This window comes from Sinohyriopsis cumingii, chromosome 3, assembly GCF_028554795.1.
Source record: "Sinohyriopsis cumingii isolate HCF-2022 chromosome 3, ASM2855479v2, whole genome shotgun sequence".
NCBI lineage: Eukaryota > Metazoa > Mollusca > Bivalvia > Unionida > Unionidae > Sinohyriopsis > Sinohyriopsis cumingii.
Window position 1 is genome coordinate 3,671,786 of NC_142963.1, and position 21,941 is coordinate 3,693,726.

The 21,941-nt window shown below is 34.9% G+C and overlaps 1 protein-coding gene across 1 annotated transcript in view; it reads right to left on the reverse strand.

Annotated features, from left to right (window-relative positions):
- LOC149802364 (uncharacterized) overlaps positions 1 to 21,941 on the reverse strand; it is a 39,552-nt gene that overhangs the window by 13,025 nt on the left and 4,586 nt on the right. Inside the window, exons 3-9 of the mRNA XM_089951609.1 lie at positions 20,673 to 20,847; positions 19,475 to 19,635; positions 18,716 to 18,891; positions 16,542 to 16,675; positions 5,019 to 5,163; positions 3,581 to 3,787; positions 523 to 670 (exon numbers count right to left, since the gene is read on the reverse strand). Coding sequence (XP_089807735.1) covers positions 523 to 670; positions 3,581 to 3,787; positions 5,019 to 5,163; positions 16,542 to 16,675; positions 18,716 to 18,891; positions 19,475 to 19,635; positions 20,673 to 20,840 — 1,139 coding nt within the window. The 5' untranslated portion in view covers positions 20,841 to 20,847. The remainder of the gene's footprint in view (positions 1 to 522; positions 671 to 3,580; positions 3,788 to 5,018; positions 5,164 to 16,541; positions 16,676 to 18,715; positions 18,892 to 19,474; positions 19,636 to 20,672; positions 20,848 to 21,941) is intronic.

Here is a 21,941-nt window from a genome sequence, read left to right on the forward strand (position 1 = left end):
CATGTCAAATTTCCAAAAGTACAATATCCAAAAGAAATATCCACATTACATTGATGTAGCATAGAGGTATGCCAACATTCTCTCCATTGTGCATGTTTTAAATGTGACCTACTTCACCTTACATACGTCACGCTCTCAAAAGTACATATTAACTGATGAGCGCCCCCTGAGGAAAAGAAGAAAGAAAAGGTTGGAAATTAGAGTTGGGGAGTTACCAAGGGGAGATAACTATTCAACTGCTGCCTATGTGGGCAGGTTAACTTTCAGCTTTCTTAGCTAAAACATTTCAGTTGTGAGGGCTAGATTTTCAAGGTAGTAGTAGTTTCACTTGTGAGGGCTAGATTTTCAAGGCAGTAGTAGTTTCACTTGTGAGGGCTAGGTTTTCAAGGTAGTTCTCCTAAGATATTATGATCATGTTAACATATCTGAAAAAGAAATCCCCCGACAGATAGCAGGACAAACAAAAATGGCAACTTTTGTAGGAATTTAAACAAGCTAAAGATAATTTTGATTCTGACAAACCTTTTTCTACCCTGAAAAAGAGCCATCCAAAAGTTGGATGCAAAGGCATCTACATGCAATTCACTAGTCAGACCAGCTGGAGCAATGAATAAACTTGGCCAGCTGTCTTTGTACAGTGAACCAGCTGATGTGCGCTGCAGAAAATCCCCTGAAATTTGAACAAAGACCTTTGATTTTACTAATATATACTACTGTCAAATTAATCTAACTTGTCAATGTCAGCATTATATATACACACACACATGTTGCATATTATTTGAACATAAATAATAAATCATAAAAATGCCTCTTTAATACACATGAGATATTCTATGTATCTAATTATCTGAATGGGGCTTCTTTAGCATGAGACTGACTTTATTTATTCTTAGTGAACTGGTGAGCTGAGGCTCATCTCACTCAGGGTTAAATCAATCAATCCTCTCTGCGGCGTCTGGTGCTTGAGGCAACACAAGGGTTAAGCTGTATTAAAATATACAGTGTTCACATTATGTACAATAAAATACACAAACTTGCATTATATACAAGTAATAAGTATTATCATAATTTACAATCAATAAAATGTGGTACAATTGTAAAACACTAAAAATGATATTTGGAGTTTTGTTTTTCCTTTGTGTTTAAAAGCAGCAAAGACTGTACATGATTTAATATGATTAAGCAAGAACTCATACCTGTCACCTTTTCAAAAGCCAAATAGGGAGATTGAATAAAATAAATAGGGTGAATGGGACCTAAAATCTGGAGGTTTTTCACTGCATTTTTTAAAGTCACTAAATACTAACCAATCTTCGGCATCCAATACCCATGAAATTCTTAAAGGACATGCCACTTCTCCTTGTAACACGCTTTATTTTACCCCGTGACTTGCCCACTTTTCATATTCTGGTCAGCTGTGGCTAAACTGCACAACAGCTAAGGTTAGTCTTAAGCAAACAAGAAAGTCAGTGTGACTAATTAAAAGATAACACTTATCATGGCAATTATCTTGTGAAAAGGACTGACTCTCTGACATAAAACAAAGAGACCATGTTCTACAGTGTGTGTTATGTAAGTACCAGCAATTTTTGGCAAATGTATGATGCCCTATTTTGTTTTAACTAGCAGTGCCTAAATATGCAGTCTCAAGCTACCATACATGTGGCAACTATTTTCCCACTTTTTATATCCCACCTTATTTCTTTATTCTCAACTTGAAAGGCATTGTTTACTAAATAACATATTTATTCTGAATTAGTTTTTTAAGGCATGTAAGCTGCATGGTTCCTTCTTTTAATTTAATAATGGCAATTAATATTTGTATATAGGATAAGGTAATGCCAGGTGTTCTTTGGTGGGAATGAAGATGCTATAAAATTCACAGTGATGATTTTGATCATTCTTGGGATTGAAACTGCTGACAATTTTATTGTGTTTTATATTTTGTGTGGTTTTTTCCTGATTTTAGTATTGTTGTAGGTTTAAAAAAATTCAACACATAAGGAGAATAACGTTTAAGCTTAACATTGCATTAAATGAAGAACAAAATTCATTGTTGTGTGATAATAATTATTTCACGGGTGATAAACATGGCTTCTGTGTATTGCATAAGGTATGTCTATTTATCCATGTATTTTTGTTAGGAGAAATGAAAATCAACAGATATAATGCAATAATCTGGATTTCTCTGCAAACTTTGTTATAAAGGATATACAATATATCAATTTAAATTATACAATTTTATATAGTGCATTAGCATTAAGTCCATTAGGATACAGAGTATCTAACTTACAGCAGAATGTAAAATAGAGAGAGATGTAATTCCTTTCACAATACAATATAATCCTTCATTACCTAATATAGGTCGTAAAATTAATAAATATTATAGTCTCCTAAATTTATCCAATAAAACTAGCGTCAAATCACTTTTCAAAATTAAACCAATTCTCGCTTATAGAAGACCCAAGAATTTGCAAGATTTTGTAATCAGAACAGACAGAAAATAAAAAAATACACTTTTCATCATCTAAATGTAACAGACACCGGTGCTCTCAATGTGCAAACATAAGAGAAAGTACTTCTTTCAGTAGTGCTAATACAAAAGAGGTATTTTCTCTATGCGATAACACTAACTGCATATCAACTGATGTGATTTATTTAATAACCTGTAAAAAATGTAGCATGCAATATGTTGGACAAACACTACAACAAGTTTCTAAGAGAATGAATAATCATCGCTTTCATATAAAAAAATTACAGAGATCCTCACTTTTCCTCTAATGTTTCAACACATTTTAACACCAATAATCACTTTCTACTTGATTTTTCTTTCATGCCAATAGATATTGTGCATGGTGACATGAATAGACTCATAAAAGAAACTTACTGGATTCATAAGTTAGATACTCTGTATCCTAATGGACTTAATGCTAATGCACTATATAAAATTGTATAATTTAAATTGATATATTGTATATCCTTTATAACAATATAATTATATGTATGACTGTTTGTCTCTATTTTATTTTATTATTTTACTAATTCAAGTTTCATTAGAGACTCGTGTTTCTTTTAGATCCTGTCATATATAATTGTTATGATGATGCATATCATTTATGACGTTACGTAATGACATAATTGTTGTTTTAAAATAAAAGACGTCATCCATTACTTTTAAAACATTTCATGCCTGAAGAAGCATACATTAAATGTGAAACTAGTTGCACAGCATTTTCGGTGTTTGTGTTGTTTTTTATCACAATTCTGCAAACTTTGGAGATAATACAAAATCAGGAGATAGGTGTGGAACAACCCCAAATATTGGCAGATTTTTCTCTCATTGTGAGAGTTGACAGGTATGAAGATATTCCTAATTAAAACACACTTTAAAAGTTCTTTTCAACATACAAGTCTTTTGGTCTAGGATAGAATACCAATTTCTGTTTAATGTGGGTACATAAATATTGATAAACCATTTTGTTCACAGCCAGGGCCCAAGTCAAATCAGAGCAAATATTTCACAAATAATTACAGAATAATAAGACACTATTGGGCAGGGAAAGAAGAATGAAGGCCCTACCAGCAAAATATTTTGGCATGGTTATCTCCTCTGCTAACTGGGGACAGTTTAAAGGCAGGCTCCAGTCAAACAGATAGGTCTTCTCACTGCTGTCATCTGAAAGCATTTTATCTATATATTCCCCCACTGTGATCCTCTTGGCATCTTCAAGCCTTGCCCATTCTACTGAAGCAGATATTGTCTTTTTAACTGTCACAGCACAGTTACCTGAAAAAATTATCCTTCTTCAATATTAAATATTCATTTCTACAGAATATATATATATATATATATATATATATATATATATATATATATATATATATATATATATATATATATATATATATATATATATATATATATATATATATATGTATGTATGTATGTATGTATGTATTTATGTATGTATGTATATATATATATATACACACACACACACACATACACACACACATATATATATATATATATATATATATATATATATATATATATATACACACACACACACACATATACAAATATATATATAATACTATCATACAGTTTAGAGAATTGTTAATTCATACTCTACAGAGATTCGAACTAAGCACACATCACCAAAAATGATGTTACTCAATCAGTGTTATATGCACTTGTGTGTAGCAGACACACTCGCATATGCACTTGTGTGTAGCAGACACACTCGCATATGCACTTGTGTGTAGCAGACACACTCGCATGATGACCTATTAATCAATTCTCATGTATCTACACAGTCATTCAGGATTCATATGAAAGAAATCAAGGTATATAGAATTAATTATAGAGAATTATAAATATACACCAGACAGAACGGAAATTATATATATATATATTTTAATACAAATAATACTATCATACACGTTAGAGAATTTTTAATTCATACTCTACAAAGATTTGAACCCAAGTCCACGGGTAAATGGCACCCATCACCTTGCCTGCACACATGAGCCCATTTTCCCTCACAACTAAGCACAAATCACCAAAAAATGTTACTCAATTGGTGTTTGCTACATATGAGTGCATATAACAAAAAGATGCTGCACACAGTCAAAATACACAAACAATTATGTGGTAGCTGGTTCCCTTCAGCCACTGGTGCAGTCCCTCTTATACCTAAATAGCTGTTAACACAGTTTAGACAATAAATATGGTTGACAATATAGTTTTACATGTATCAATAATGAATATATCTTAACCTATTTACAAATCTAGTTACTTAACTCGCTGTAAACTATCAGGGAAATAAATAATATACTAAATTCTAATGAGCACAAGATATTCAAAAATGCACATATATATGGTAATTTTATCAGATCAAGTAGAGGAAATAAAAAGGTTACTGATAATCATATAATCTATTTTTGAGGATAATGCCTCTATTTTCTAATTATACATGACATCTGAAATCCACAATGGTACACCATTCTGGTACCTGCTTTTTCCTTAATATGCTGCATTGTCCATGGCACTACTGTCATCTTGGCTGCAAGTCCAGTGATCACAACAGGTGTGCTGGTCAAGGCAAATTTGTAGAAAAAGTCCTCATAAGACAAATCCACAATGTGGACCCTCTCCACCTTCAAAATAAAAATGATAAAAATAAAACTAAAGACTTACATGAAAAACAATTTTCTTGTATGGATTTCTGCATGATACTTTGTCTGAGTACACAGAATTTCTAATCTGGTTACAGGCCCTACTTGCTACAATTGGATTGGTGGGGCTCTTAACAGAATAACTTCTGTCAGACAACCAAAAGGAAAATATCAGCATTCATGGGCCATGACTATTGTAAAGGATGTTAAGGTATGCTGATATCAAATTCATTAAAGGTCTCAGTGACATAAAGAGCATAATAACTTTGCCCGAATTGCAATATTACTCAGTAAAAATATGCTACAGAAACAATGGCAAATCAAGAGTAATAATTCTTTTAACTGATAATATGGAAGATTTGAAATTAAACTTATTCAAGGTTGCATAAATAAAATAGCATGCAAAAATTGATTGAAATGCAACAAAGTTTAGTATAGTTGTGTTATGTTGCTAATGCAAAAAAAAGAAGAAAAGAATGAACCAGCAGGGGCCATAACTCTTGTAAATTATTTTGTGGATGCTGGAAACCATACACACTCATGGTCTCATCAACAAGCTGCTGCATGCAAAATAAGGTTGAAATCCAAACAAATGTTGATGAAGTTATCAAGCTGAAATTAAAGTCCAATTGAAGCACAATCAGAGGGACATGGCTCTTCAAACAAGACTAAATCCATATAAGCCACAGACAAATCTAAGAGACCCTGTTCATAACGAATTATATCCAAATATACAGAATGATTATTGAGCTATACTGGTCACAGGAAAATCCCATGTGAAGATAAAAAGTTAACAATCAAGGGCCATAACTCTATCCCAAATGCAGTTGACAAGTTCTAACAGACACTACTAGGTCTTGTCAACATGCACATTCCAAAATGCACCAGAATATGTTGAATAGTTCCTGTTGGTTACAAGGATCTGCTGTAGTACAAGGCAAATAACTAAATAAAAAAAGGAACTGAAAAGATAAAACCTTTAAACAGCATGCAATATGCAGTTCAACTATCACATGTCATCCAGTATAGCAGGGTGGTTGGAAGGGTCCTCAGGTAATGTGATCAGGTATTCTCTTCAAGACATAACATAAACTTTGCTTTGGTGCTGCTCTACAGTTTCATATCTTGCACAGAGTCAGACTTTTAAAGAAAAAGAATTCACCATGATTGTCTTGGCTATTTAAAACAGACCTTACATACCGTTAAAAGAACCTTTAATTCCCTTTATTTTGGTTTATGATTAATGGGTGTGTTTGTAGAATATACAAATTGACCTTGCTTCAGATGTACATCGATAAAAAAAAAACTGCTAGTACTGCTTGGTCATTTTCACTTCCTAGATTTTAAAGGTTCCGTAAATTGTTAAAAAAAGAGACAATAACTTTTTTTTTTAATGTTATATATTCTGTATTAATTCACTGCACTTTCAGAAGCTGGTATTTTCTCATCTGGCAAAATGTGCTGTCCCTATTTTAATAACTGCTAAAGATGGTGTACTTTAGACTACTTCAGGCTGAATTTTCTACCATGGGAGCAACTATTTTGGTTTTCTGTGTTATTATTAGATCATGAACAATTTCCAAAAATTTCAGTCATAGTACATGAAAATAACAGTGGAATGCAAACATTCCCCCCCCACTGTGTACATTGCAAATGTAAATAACTTTACCCTACAGCTGTCACTGTCTCATAAGTACATAATATCTGCAGAGCATCCCTTTTTTGCTTTCTCCTTGGAATACATTCAATGATCACAATAACATTACGAGAACAGGTAAGAGATGGAGGTAATGCTGAGCATTCTACCCATACTTCAGGTACCCATGGGAAGAAAAATTAGATTCTGTATGTAACCAATAACCTATTCTCCCATTAAAGTATCACAGCCCATGGTCATGTGATCTGTGAAAGCTCTATAAGAATACATTCAAAATTTTCTTATTGTCAAATTCGCTGTCAACTCCAGCCAAGCTCAGAGTTAGGTTAATTTGGTCTGGTGGTAATCTGGGCCCACCAGATTCAGATTTCCTCTGCTAAATCCCTAAAGATAAAAACTAGAGAAGGTTGACTCTTGCATGGCAGTCAACAGCCTCTTTGATGTCACAGATTGAAAAATTGTGTTCTAACGCAAAGCTTGTAGAGGTTCCTCTAATTTCATGTGCTGAAATTCTCATGAGGGGACTTCTGATCCTTTCAAATGTCAGAGTACACTGAGCATATAACCCACTTAAGCCACAAAGACAGGGCTTGAGAGATGATAAGCTGCTTCCTTTCCTTCACCAAGTGAGTCATTTCAGTTGCCATAACTTGATGATGTGCAAGTCAAGTTTAAGAGCATAGACTGGATCTTAAACGGCTGCTGCTCATGTTTTATTTTATTGACAAGAGGGAGCGTATGATGACTCTAATTACCCACTTAAGGTAACTGGGTTTTTTGCCACAAAGCATGATTGTGTTATGATCATTGCTGAACCATCTGATCTGAACTTAAGATAGTCTGGATCAACTGAAAGGGCATGTAACTCACTCATCCTGTAAGCGGAAGCTAAATCTGCCATGTTAGGACCCAGGACAGATTCCATATTGGAAACAGTGATTTTGGTCTATTCAAATGAAAATTGGCTAGCAGGTCTCACAGATCTTTATCATGATCAATATCTTCTCTGCCATGGTGCCTGAATGCATCAGATATCATGCTGCAATTGGCGCCCTTTCTTTCTCTTTGTAGAGACAAAAAGGTCAATCAGTTGCGGAATAGAGGCACTCAAAGGGACAATGGTACTGACACTACACCAACCCTTGAAAACATGCCACTTTCCCTCAGAAACCTTCAGAGTGGAAGGCCTTCTTGCTATTGAGATTCTCTCTACAATCAAAGGTCTGAATTCTTTCTCTTGCAAGGCTGTCCTGACAAGAGCCAAGCATGAAGGAGATGACAGTCTAGGCAGGGGTGAAATACATGTGACTGTGGTTGTTTGGCCAGAAACTTTCTGGTAAGGTCTATCACTAGCTTGTGTAGATCATTGATCCAGGACTTGTCCCATCTGGCATTATCATAATAATCTTGCAATTCTGAAATCCAATCTTTAAAATTTAAATCCAGCACTATGACTGTGGGGTGGGGTGGCGTAAATAAAGGCAAATAACCCCACCCAACTGAATGACAGCACATCCAAGGCCCCAGCTTCTGGGTCCAGGACTGGTGAGACAAAGATGGATAGCTTGTGATTCCACCTTGTTTCAAGCAGGTTAATCATTGGACAACCATAACACTGCAGAAATCCAATCAAAAACCGATGGATGAAGGGACCATTCCATATGATAACCTCACCCTGTCTGGACAGAATATAGCAGGAACACAAAGACTGCTGGGAATGTGTCTGATTAGCACATCGATCAAAGCTGGTAAAACTGATGAAGAAACTGTTAAACCAGCATGCACAGGTTGAGCAATTTTGTGCCCCCCCTTTTTAAAAGTGGTTAAGTCATTACTACAGAGTTGTCCGACATAATCAGGGCTGATTACCTGCAGCATTGGTCAATCCATTCCTGAATGGCATTTATGATAGCTTTCATTTCAGAAGGCTGATGTGAAGAAGCCCCATGATTGCCATTTATTACTGACCATATTGAAACCAGGCAGCAAGCGGGCTCCCCAATCATACCTACTAGCATCTGTACATAACATCTTTCTCGGTTGGGTTTTCTCCAGAAGAATAGTTGTGAAGCAAATGTGGTTGTATCACTTACACAGGAATGCAGGATTATATCCATTGTTGCGCAGAGTAACTAATGGAGCTGCAAGAACACTCTTGCTGAAATCGATAGCCTGTTGAAAACAATTTCTACAAGTTCAACGATCCAAATGATGCAAACATACAAGATCGACACTGGGTATAAACTCCATACCCAAATGGAAAAAACACTAGAATGGGTGAATGGGTGGATTATTTTCAGTTCACTAGAAAACCAAGATAATCTGAAAGAGATGGAAGATCATTTTGAGGAGAATAGCATAGCACTCATATGTTTCTGGAGGATATGCCACCATCATCAAGCAGAACAGGGTGAAGATGCAATCTACAATTCTGGTGAAGACTGAGGGACTGCTATATAGACCAAAAGGAAGGGCTCAAAATTGGTACATTTTATTGAGGTAAGCCAAATAAAGAAACTTTTGTGATGCTGGCTGAATAGGGACATGAAAGTGGGCATATGTGAGATTGCAACTGATGGCATACTCATCCCTTCAGATGGAAAGCCATACAGACCTTGCTGTCTCCATCTTGAATTATGGCAGAAGAATTAATCTGTTGAGGCAACTCAGGTCTATGATCATCCTCAACTTGCCATTGGCCTTTATAATAAGAACACCTGCAAATAGAACAATGGAGATTGTGCTTTTCATACAATCTCCATCGCTGCCTGTTGCCGAGTGAAGAATGTTATCCTTCTTCCACTCTGATGGAACATCCATTAAAAGGGGACAGAAAGTAAGTGGAGAGGGTTGGATATACCATGAAATCTGAAGCCCCTCTGACATGACTTGGGTCACCCATCCATTCTGTTGAAATAGGATGATTCAATCTTATCAAACTGCAGGAGTCTGGCACCAATATGTAGGCTGGGGTTATTAAGTCAGTGTCAGAAGCCAAAGAGAAAGTTTGCTTCTTACCTTCCCTGCAAAGTTGTCTCCTAGATTCTGCTGTTGTCTGCTGATGAAAGACTGAGATATGAACAACCCTTGGGGCTAAAAAAAAATCCCTTTTGCCTTGCTTGTCTAGGATACTGGTGGAGTGGACAGTTGGAGTGGTAGTTCCTAAGCTGCCTGCCTCCAAACTTCTTCAAATTTGCCTCCAAACAGCAACGGCAGGTCAAACGGAGTCATCCTTAAAGCCATGGTATCATCTGATTTTAGCATTGTGGTGCATAAACATGCATATGACATATCAAGTCCAGATGGGCAGAGGCTGTCAATGCATTAGCCATTGTTGGATGAATTGCTCTGTTAATGACCTGAGCAATTCAGGCCAGTCTGTTAATGACCAGAGCAATTCAGGCCAGAGACCCCCAGTCAATTTGGTTAGCCAATGTTTCTGCCAGTTGGGAAATCCCCAGAAAGAACCACCGACCCTCAAGAAGCTAATGGCAAGCTTTCTCACATACCCACACTGGCCAAATCCGAGAAATGAACATACGCAGACAGAAGTGAGATGGCAGTGATCCGTAATGGACAGCGCTTTAGACTGAGTCTGGGTTGGGACAACTGGGCCTGATGGATGGCCAGTACTACATGCTTGATCCGCTAAATCTTACAGTTCTGATTAGGTCTGGGTTGGGACAACTGACCTATCGCCAGTTGTCAATCATTCTGCTCAATTGACCAATCAGCGAGCGCTATTATACACACCTCAAGACACTGTTTACGTCCGCCATTTTCCTCTGACAAGCTGTTTCTGTCGATATCGACTCGGCTATTGTATATAATTACAAATTTCGCAATTGTTTGGAGAAGTCGCCCCACTTCGTTTGGAGAAGTTGCCCCAAGGATCATATATAGTAATTCTGAGACATAACCACATGTTCAAGGCTTTATTTATTGTTGTTTTTCTTCAACTTAATAACTTATTAAATTTATAAAATTTGCAATTTTTCAACTTTTCTATTTGATCAACTCCGCTTCTGTACTTAACGAAAAATAAGTGTTATCTGTCCCTTTTGCTCTGCTCTTCAAATCATTAGATGCATTTTAATAATATTTGTAGAGACAGTGTTATCAATATTTTTTATTACATTTACATCTAAAAATGAAACATGCGTACTAGATGCAGTATAAGTAAATTTAATTGTCGGGTGAAAATGATGGCGATCAATCATTTTTTTCAGTTCTTCAGTTGAATGCTTCCAGATCATAAATATGTCATCTAAAAATCTGAACCAAAGAGATGGATTAAACTTTTCGTTTTGAATTAAATCCTTTTCTAATTCACCCATGAAAGGGAAGAGTATATATGAGCCATATTAATACCCATTATCTGTATGTAATTCGTATTATTAAATTGAAATTAATTATTTTCCAAGATAAGTTTTTATTATTTTACAAATATCTTCACTAGATAGTGTGCTATTATTAGGATTGTTATCAAGAAAATATTTGCACGCTTCAATACCATCTGCATGCGGAATGTTGGTATATAATAATGTTACATCTAATGATACCAGGATTTAAATTATCAGATAGATGTGGAACACACTTCGACTTTTTAATGAAAGTAGTTGTATCTTTAATGTATGAAGGAAGTGATTTCATTAAAGGTTGTAAAACACTATCAATAAATTTGGATAGGTTTTCAGTATATGAATTACAACCTGAAATAGTGGGTCGTCCTGGAAAATTTAAAGGTAAATTATGGTCAGGAGTTTTGGGTAAAATGTAGAATTGAGGTGTACGTATGTTAAGAGGGATAGTATCAAATTCTTCATATACGGAATTATTATTTTTAGCGATCTCATTAATGCATGTTGAAATTTTTTATTTAATTTCTATTTGACGTTCAGCTTCTTTAACATAATCATCTTGGTTCACAATAATAATAGTGTTTGACTTATCATCCTCTTTAATCACTATACTGTCGTCAGTCATTAGATTATATACAGACTTAATTTTGTCCTTACAAATATTAATATGATATTGCTTTAATTTAGTTAATATCTCTTGTGTGATCGCATATATATATATATATATGAATCACGTAAAAGATGACTTAATTGTGTTATAAAAAGGTTATTTGGGTGACAAGCTTTGGGATGACTTCTCCAACTCTGGGGTGACTTCTCCAGATACGTGGGGGCGAGTTCTCCGCTGGATAAATGCTCTCGCTTTCTGTCTCTGTCTCAATGTTGTTTCATATGGCAAATATTGCTCACCAATATCGTCTGGTATATCTTTTAATGTTATCATGCACGCCATTTTCACAGAATGTTTGTCGGAGGTTAAGACGTCAAGTCACGTGTTTGGTAGGCGCAGTGATCTACCTTCTGGCGTAAGGTCAACTGGGATAGCCAGTACTACATGCTGGATCCACTAAATCATACAGGCCTGATTGAGTCTGGGTTGGGACAACTGGGCTGGATGGATGGCCAGTACTGCTTGTTTGATCCACTAAATCATATAGGTCTGATTAACATGGTTCCCATGCTTTTCTAAATATAAATTTCCAGGTCTTTCCCAGGATGAAATTCATTTTTTCAAGGTTAACATATAACCATTACTGAATGGAATTAAAAGACATTTTGGATTACATAACATGCATCTTCCAAATCTGAAGATGTTTCTCTTTCAAGACTCCAAAACATACATATCAGAAAAGATGATCATGTACAAAACCACAAAATGAGTCACACAAAACAAATCTAACTATATTCCTATAAATTGACATTTAAAGCCATTTCAATGTACAGAATAAAAATTCTAACTTTACTTTGCTTACATGTATTATGTTGCTATGTGAAAATAACATAATGAGTATAAATTATTTTGTTTCCTTTCAAACCTTTAATTCCAAAGAATTCTAGAGCAATATATGTGCATGTTTTACAAAGTAAACATTTCCTATCACAGTATGAAAAAAAACCAATAAATGCAAAGTATTAGAATCTTATCTTCTAACAAAAAAGTTTAACCCTGAATTCATGTGTGCCAATAAAATCTCAAACAAGATTTTTCAACCAATCTAAACTCCTTAAGATGATTTGGTTAAAAATTCCATCTTTTAAAGACATTTACACAAGGGTTGATTTCAATTTTGACAAAAGACCTTCAAAATTACATATTGTTGCATAAACAAGGAAAGAATTGTCTGTAAAATCAACTTGTCCTCTTGTAGTTCAATAAACCAGCCCCAAAACCTGCACTGATACATAGGCTCATATAGTTTCTTAATATATAATAAAAGAGACAACAATTTCCCATTTCTCCTGCATTTATTTAAGATTTGAATCCAATGCTTCAAGCTACAAGTCACTGCGTAATAGTTTCGCACCAAAGTTCAGCTCAGAGATTTGAAATTTTCTAATCCATGTTTCCTCCGCATATTCCAACCCCATTTTTCACATTGGGACATTTAGGATGGAATGTGGGTTCAGAGCAATTACATATAAAAAAATTTTAATCTGCCACCACCGTAAGATAGCTTACCAGCGGGCCTAGCAAATTTAAACTAGGTTATATCAACTTATACCTGTATGAAATCGATAGGAAATTTATTTTCTCAAAAATGGCAAGTATGATAATCACTGGCATAGATGAAACCTGACCCAGTACAACAGGCACCTAATTCCGGGGTAGTTGTGTACACATGATTAGTTTACTCCGGAATCATATGCCTGTGCCTGGTACTCGCCATTTGCATTAATAGTCACATGACTTCACAACTCTCATTCAATGACATTGGAAGTCCATTAGTAACATGATATTAACAACAAACTCCCTTTTAATGTCATTGTACAAAATTTCAATTATATTAAATGAAAGTTTGATATCTTTTGTAAAAACCAGAAAGAACATATAATTCTCAACATATTTATTTCGAGAACAACTACAAGAAACTTGGCCAGTCAGATTCATCAAGCAGAGTAGTCTGGTTCCCTGCTTCGTATGCTCCCTACATGAGAGAGTACATGTCAGTGTAGCAGCCATGTTATACCACAAACTCAGGAAGTTGGTCTCGGAAAAAATATAGAGAATTTTGTGCTCTTTCATTTTTTGTATTTTTATTACAAACAGTATACGACTTTCATTTAATATTCTTTTTACAATATTTGAAAATGATGGTTGTGTGATTATGTGTGCTTGTGCGACAAGCAATCGAAATTGCAAGTACTAGCTCAAATTTCATCAATGCATAAGTTTTATCGTCTTTCAGCAGATTAAAAAAATAATGATTTTAATACTCGTAATTTCTGAGAGAAAATTAATTTTCATATCATTTCATGCAGGTATAACTTGATTTAACAACATTTAAGTTTGCTAGCCCATCTGTAAAGTGGCTATTTATGCTTTATACCTTCCATATAAAAAAAGATATGGATATCGAACTGTCTGTAAAACAAAAAGTCTACCAGACGAATCTAATCCACTGAGCGTTTGGATTGTCTCAACATATATATTTATGGCAAGCACCCACATGATCCATACTGCAACCTCCTATTATTCTGGTTAGAACTCAATAAATTTAACTCTCCATCAGTTCAGTTACGACTCAATTGCATAATTGTTTTGGATGTCAAGTTGAGGTAAATTCCTGGTTTTTTCCCAACTTTTGTCAATATTTGCAAAATATAAGGACTTTTCACGGTCAGGAAAAAAATTATCATTTCTCACAACTTTTTCCCAGTAGCGTGGAAACCCTGGATTAAGTCTGGGTTGGGACAACTGGGCTGGCCAGTCCTACATGCTTTATACACTGAATCTTACAGGTCTGCAGGTCAAGCTCAGACTTATAGCAGGACTCCCTTTGGGCTTCCTAAAAATGGGGGAACCATCCTCCATTTTATCCAAATAATCATCCGTTGTAGTGAAAGATGAAAAGAGGTAAAATTTATAATTACACTCACACCTCCTGAGAGTAATCATTTAGTTTAGGTTAGGTAACAAATGCATAGGATTTCACTGACTTCAATCATTTACTCTAGGTTAGGTTAAAAATGCATGGAATTTCACTGACTTCAATCATTTAGTCTAGGTTAGGTAACAAATGCATGGGATTTTACTGACTTCAATCATTTAGTCTAGGTTAGGTAACAAATGCATGGGATTTTACTGACTTTAATCATTTAGTCTAGGTTAGGTAACAAATGCATGGGATTTCACTGACTTCAATCATTTAGTCTACGTTAGGTAACAAATGCATGGGATTTTACTGACTTCAATCATTTAGTCTAGGTTAGGTAACAAATGCATGGGATTTTACTGACTTCAATCATTTAGTCTGGGTTAGGTAACAAATGCATGGGATTTTACTGACTTCAATCATTTAGTCTAGGTTAGGTTAAAAATGCATGGGATTTTACTGACTTCAATCATTTAGTTTAGGTCAAGTTAAAAATGCATGGGATTTCACTGACTTTAATCATTTAGTCTAGGTTAGGTAACAAATGCATGGGATTTCACTGCCTTCAATCATTTAGTCTAGGTTAGGTAACAAATGCATGGGATTTCACGGACTTCAATCATTTAGTCTAGGTTAGGTTAAAAATGCATGGAATTTCACTGACTTCAATCATTTAGTCTAGGTTAGGTTAAAAATGCTTGGAATTTCACTGACTTCAATCATTTAGTCTAGGTTAGGTAACAAATGCATGGGATTTCACGGACTTCAATCATTTAGTCTAGGTTAGGTTAAAAATGCTTGGAATTTCACTGACTTCAATCATTTAGTCTAGGTTAGGTAACAAATGCATGGGATTTTACTGACTTCAATCATTTAGTTTAGGTCAAGTTAAAAATGCATGGGATTTCACTGACTTCAATCATTTAGTCTAGGTTAGGTTAAAAATGGATGGAATTTCACTGACTTCAATCATTTAGTTTAGGTCATATTAAAAACGCATGGGATTTCACTCACTTTAAGCATCATGTGTGAATTCTCTACAGGAATCTCATGATTGAAATGCAAGTAGACATAAATAATCAATAAATTTTAACAAAAAAGTTGAAAAAATGAGTACAAAGATACGACGCAGAAGCTGTTTTACATTGCTCTTTGAAAATGAGACGAGAGTAGATACTGCACGCAAAATAAAGCACTAAATGGAAAAAGGGAGATAAGACATCTATCTGAACATTTCAGTGAAATGATATGCACTATGGCAATAATTTCACCTGAATCAATCCTAATATAGACTCCTAGCATGGGCTCCTTGTATAGACTCCTAGCATGGGCTCCTAGTATGGACTCCTAGTAGTCTATACTGCTACTTTACAACCTCAACAATAGTTTTAAAGGTATTATTTTTGGCTTTGATATATTATGAGGTTTCTCACCTTCTAAACGTTAACTTTTTATATATAAAAATTGGGATACAAAGAATGTGGCTTCATTCAAGAGTCCTCTTACCAACTTCTGGCAATCCATCTCAGTGCAGTGATATCAAACACTGATCATCCTGGATGGGTATGATGTTTTCATGATGCAGAGGTTTAGAAATGGTTAAGCTTAAAAATAAAAACCCTGTTTTAGCCAGACCATATCCTGAATATGATCCAGCTGGAGATATCAGTCTCAATGCTATACTGTTTTTTATGCTTTTACTTGATGCCACTGATTACTGCAGGTGACCATGAAAGAAGAGACAGATACCTGTTTCGCTGTAGGAAAATCTAGAACTCCATCTCTGTTTGAGTTTACATTCAGTTTGACAAGAACTTTCTCCTGTGCTGCACGTACATTGTACATTCTTTTGAGCTTTGCCATCGTCCACTTGTATTCTGAATCTGAAACAAAATGAGTTCTTCTTCAAGATATATCAACAAAATATTAAAATGCAAAGACTGATGGTCATGCTGGCCATTACATCTGCTGTAGCTCAGGTTACACAAGGAGCATACTGTAACAGTCATGTCTATGCCTTCACTCCAAGAAGTAATCAGGTTTTCCAGACATCTGTCATAGATGTCTATGTCTTCACTCCAAGAAGTAATCAAGTTTTCCAGAGATATGTCACAGATGATTTCAATTATTTTATACCAAAAAGGAAGGAGCTAATGACTTACTGTGGCCTAAAATCCTTTTTATAACTGAAGAAAATGTCTAATTCTGGCAATATTAATGAATCTAGGAATAATATTACCTATATACAAGGTGCAAAAACACCTATTTGGTCATAAGATAAATGCAAAAATGTAACCAAAGCCAGGAAAATGAAACATTTAGGTCATAATAACATTTTTTTGAAGTTGAAGTAAGGGTTTGTTGCTAAAAGACATGCACACAACAATCATCCAGATGGATGATTTTAGCATAAACATTGCTTCAGAAACAAACTTAAAATAATAAAAATTTAACCCTGTTAAATAGGTCACAGTCACATACTTTTTTCCTAATTTTTCATCGTCCCAAAATAGTAAGTATTTTTTATGCATGAGCAGACAGAGTGTAATTAATCAACCAATCTTTATCAGTTAATTTCTTTTACACAGTGGTATATATTCATTATTATTTATATGAGGATTACTTTCAACTATCTTGAAGAATAGTTATTTGTCTTGAGTCACCTTTGCAATCTTTTTAAGAAAATGTCTAGTAATTAGCTTGCGTAAGATGTGAGAGTAACCTCAGATGTGACTTCAGAATGTGGCTGATAATGCAAATGATAAAGCTAAAGAAACGAAAATGTCAGTCAGACTGGGTTTAAATAGCCTCTTGGCAAAGAAATAAAGAAAAAATGTTCAAAATATAAGTGCTGTTTGTTCCTGGAGTATGGAAAGATGGGATCTTTCATTAACAGAAGTTCTAATTGGACTATGTCAGTAATGGAAGTTCTAATTTGTTTTCTCAATTTATAAAACAGAGATGAACCTGGATCATGTAAAGATAAAGGTAATATTAGTGATTATGCCTGAAACAAAAGTTTTGCAAAAGAAAAAGGTTTTGTTCACAAACATCACAAATATGTATCAGTTCTCCGATCTTCTCTCTGCCTCTCCAGTTCAGAAACAGAATATCGCTTAATCTCTGTGCAATACGACACAGAAAGACTGATACTCATTTGAATTTTTATTGCATAGTAAAACTTCATAATTCAAGTGTCTGGGTTTGACAGCCACTCAAGCCAGCCAGGTCAACAGCCTTGGTGTATCCTTGGGAATGGCACTTGGTTACCATTTCCTTGACATAATATATCCAAAATTGTATTAAAAGTGTTGCCAAAATGTCACTTCCTATGAAATTATTTTATACCCAAAAATGAGTTCAATTGTTGCACTGCATTAAGTATAGACCAGAACATGATGAATTGTAACTCTGGAGTTGGGAATGTGACTCCCAGGATTCTCCTTGTTACTTCCCAGTTTTGGAAACAGGAGACCTTGACTCCCAATTTTTCACATCAACAGAAATTAATTTTCCTCTGTTAAAAAACATGTATTCCCTAAAACAATGTATACAACCCAAAAATGAGTTACATTAGACAAGTGGAGATCAGTAATTTCATGGACAAACTGCTAAAACAGCAAAAAGTCACTAAGTTTTCAATTGCCAAATATACTGTTTGTATTCAAATGAATTGCAACCTTAAGATTTGTATCCACCATAGGCAAGTTTGATTACTAGCACCAATATAGATGAATTCATTTCAAATTGTTCTTAAGATATTTTGTTCTCTCTCTCTCTCTCTCTCACACACACACACACACACACAGAGAGTTAAAACTGAAGTCTTTCCGATCATGCATGATGCTATTGAATACTGTAAATGCTGTGTCTTGGCTTTACAACACTCCACAGAAATAACAATAGAATGGGTCTGAACTCACTGTCTGGGCATTTCTCAATGGCACCCTCAAGATGAGTGATGGCCAAGCTCAAGTTGCCCATTTTCTCATAGAAGCTGCTAAGAGCAGCATAGACATCAGGTCGTCTCTCTCCATCCTGAATTTTACTTCTCAAGCGACGTATTTCTGACTGAATGTACTCTATACCTGGACCAGATCTGAAGGTAAGATATAGCACAAACATCACGGAAGTAATGTTAATTTTATGAAAATGAAAATTAATTTTTACTGCTGATAAAATTAAATGTGCAGAATTTAAATGAAATCATACCTAAGTGGTTTTAATTTTTCCCCCATAGAAAATGCAATTATGTTCTTGTTAAAAAAATATAATATAAAAATATAATGATACTGTAGCATATATTCTGCTCAGAAATTAATGCCTTAGTCTTTCCACCTCCAAATTCCACTTACCAATATGAATATTTAGAACCGACAATTATGGGGGGGGACCCGCCAACATGAAATATTGGGTAAATTTTTTAATTGGAAGAGGATTTTGACTTCAAAATATGACACATCATTTCTGAAAATTTATCTGACAAATTAGAATTATTTTTTTTACAAATTAGTATAAATCATGCAATCAAACATTCTAGAAGAAACCCTGCTTAGAATTTAGTTTGAGAGTTTATAAGAACAAAATATATTCATTTTGCACTAAAAATCTATGATGAGTGCCAAAATGTTCCTTATTTACTCAAAGAGTATTTCCAAAGCTATCTTCACAGCATAGTATACCTTGAGATAAAGCTGATCAGTGTATTTGGATTAACACTATTTGGCAATTCTGGTTCATCAGAGAGAAGCGATTTCCCTGTAGTTCTCCACCATCTAGACAGGGAAACATTAGCCACAGGCTCTTCCTCAAACTCTTCTCCACTTCTCCAACTTAAATTCAGCTGAAAGCAAAGTATGTGACGCACAAAGGGAATTATTTGCATATTTTTTAATCTAGTGAAACTAACAGGTTCTCAATGACCATATGTACATAAATAAAACAAATAAATTACACACAAGGAAACATGACATTTGTAGCTAGAATGAAGCATATACTCAATTTCATTACCATAATTCAGAAAGATGAGGCCATTTTATAAATAAGGTTTTCCATTGTATCAATTCTGCCAATATTTCAAGCATAAGCAAGCAAACACCAGGAACTAGTGTCACCCGACTTTTGTTGCCGTTACCAGTATCAAGCTGCCTACAAAATTTGTCTGAAACTTAATCATAATTAATGGAGTTATTGTGCAAAACCAAAACAAGGGTGGGTGTTTGATGATCAAGGGACATCGCTCTGCTTGATCAAGGGCCATGGCTCTGCTATATGATGACTCTGAACACTGACAATCGAAATCAGCTCAGATCTCATCAAATTTAAGTTGGCTGAACTTTACCAATAATGAAACTTTTATTTGCATAAAAACCTGTGGGTGAGTCTGACAAGCATGGGCTAGAACTCTGCTACACAATGACTCAGAACACCAACAATCAAACACGGCCAATGTTTCATCAATATTTACCTGAATATAAATCTGGCAAGCATGGACTACAACTATGCTACACAATGACTCAGAACACCAACAATCAAATACAGCCAATGTTTCATCAATATTTACCTGAATATAAATCTGGTTGAAATCCAATAATATTTACGGGAGTTATTCTGAGGAAACAAATGCAGGATAGACATATGGTCAGGCATACTTTAATATGATCCCTTTTCAACAAAAAGAGATGAAAATCAAATTAGATACTAGAAAAATCACACATTCATATGTCTAATCTGATGGTAGATTCAGTGCTCTAGCTAGATAACAGTCAAAAACAAACACACAGTCCTTGTATATTCCTAGGCTAGAAATATAAGTCTGAACAAGTAACAAGTGTGTTATGGTGCAATCCCTTTACCTTTTCATTACCTAATCTGTATTACCTTTTTAGGTGGATCAGCCTTCTTATTTGCACAAGACTGGACTCTTCTCCATAGGAAGGATCCCACTCCTGACAGCTGTGACAGTGACTGTGTATCATTTTCATGACTTCCAGTACTATTAATTGGCCACTCACTGATATACTCTATGTTAGTGTTATCATTTTCCATGGCCAGACTAAAAATAGAATTCAAATCAGATCTTCAATGCCATGCCTATCTACACAAAGTATTACTTTCTCTCAAGTTCCAAATTTATTACCTTTACATGTACCCATATTTTGTCTTTCAAGTATTCAAGTTTTGATCAGTAACACCAGCACTGAAAAATCCAGTTGGAATAAAGTTTTGTACAATGACATGTTTGAAGTCCCTATTAGAAACATGATGCACTGATACAGTACCAGATCATAATGGAATAGCCACTTACTTCAACATCATAGGAACATGAACAACATCACTATTTTTAAACAGTAAACCTACAATTTTTTTTATAAAGAAAATGGTATATACAAATCGACCAGACTCCTTGATAATTAAACCAATGACTCTTACTGCATATATAAGTTTCTGCCTAACACCCTGATGGCTTGTACACATTATTTGTTTAAAAACAAAAAGCACAAAACTTATGTCATTCACTGATTTGTAATTTCTAACTCAGTTACCACCATGTGGTCCCCAATATTGTCATCTTCTTCGAGTTTTCAATGTAAATGAAGAGTATGAAGTTTGAGTCCTACAATGTAAGACATCCACCATGGTATTTACGTTGTCTGGGTGCGACAAAATGACATAAATAACAGGGTCAACGTCTTATACTGTAGGACTAAATTGTGAGATTGATTGCAAGAGACATCTGTTAATTCTTTAATGCAAGGCATTATGTTTTATTGATACCAAAAAACAGCACATACTAGTAATTTACACTATAAATATGTTGATGCAGTCATACTTGACTATTAAGCAACAGGTGATGCATGGTCAAAGATAAAGTAAAGATGGCAGTGATAGGATAGTCAGAAGAGCTATGATTGGAAAGAAAGAAATAAGTAAGAGTGTCACTGTACATTTTCATCCTTTCATACTCAGACCAATCTGGCTAGCATAGCGGCAATGGGATAATGAACCTCAACTGGCATAGCCCCGAGAATCATTAGGTCTTACTTGTAGCTGACTAGTTCATTAGAATGTGATTTTGGAAAGCTGCTTGTAAGACACCAAGTCAGAAGCTTCTGAAATTATTGATGGTAATTTGTTCCAAGTTCCTAT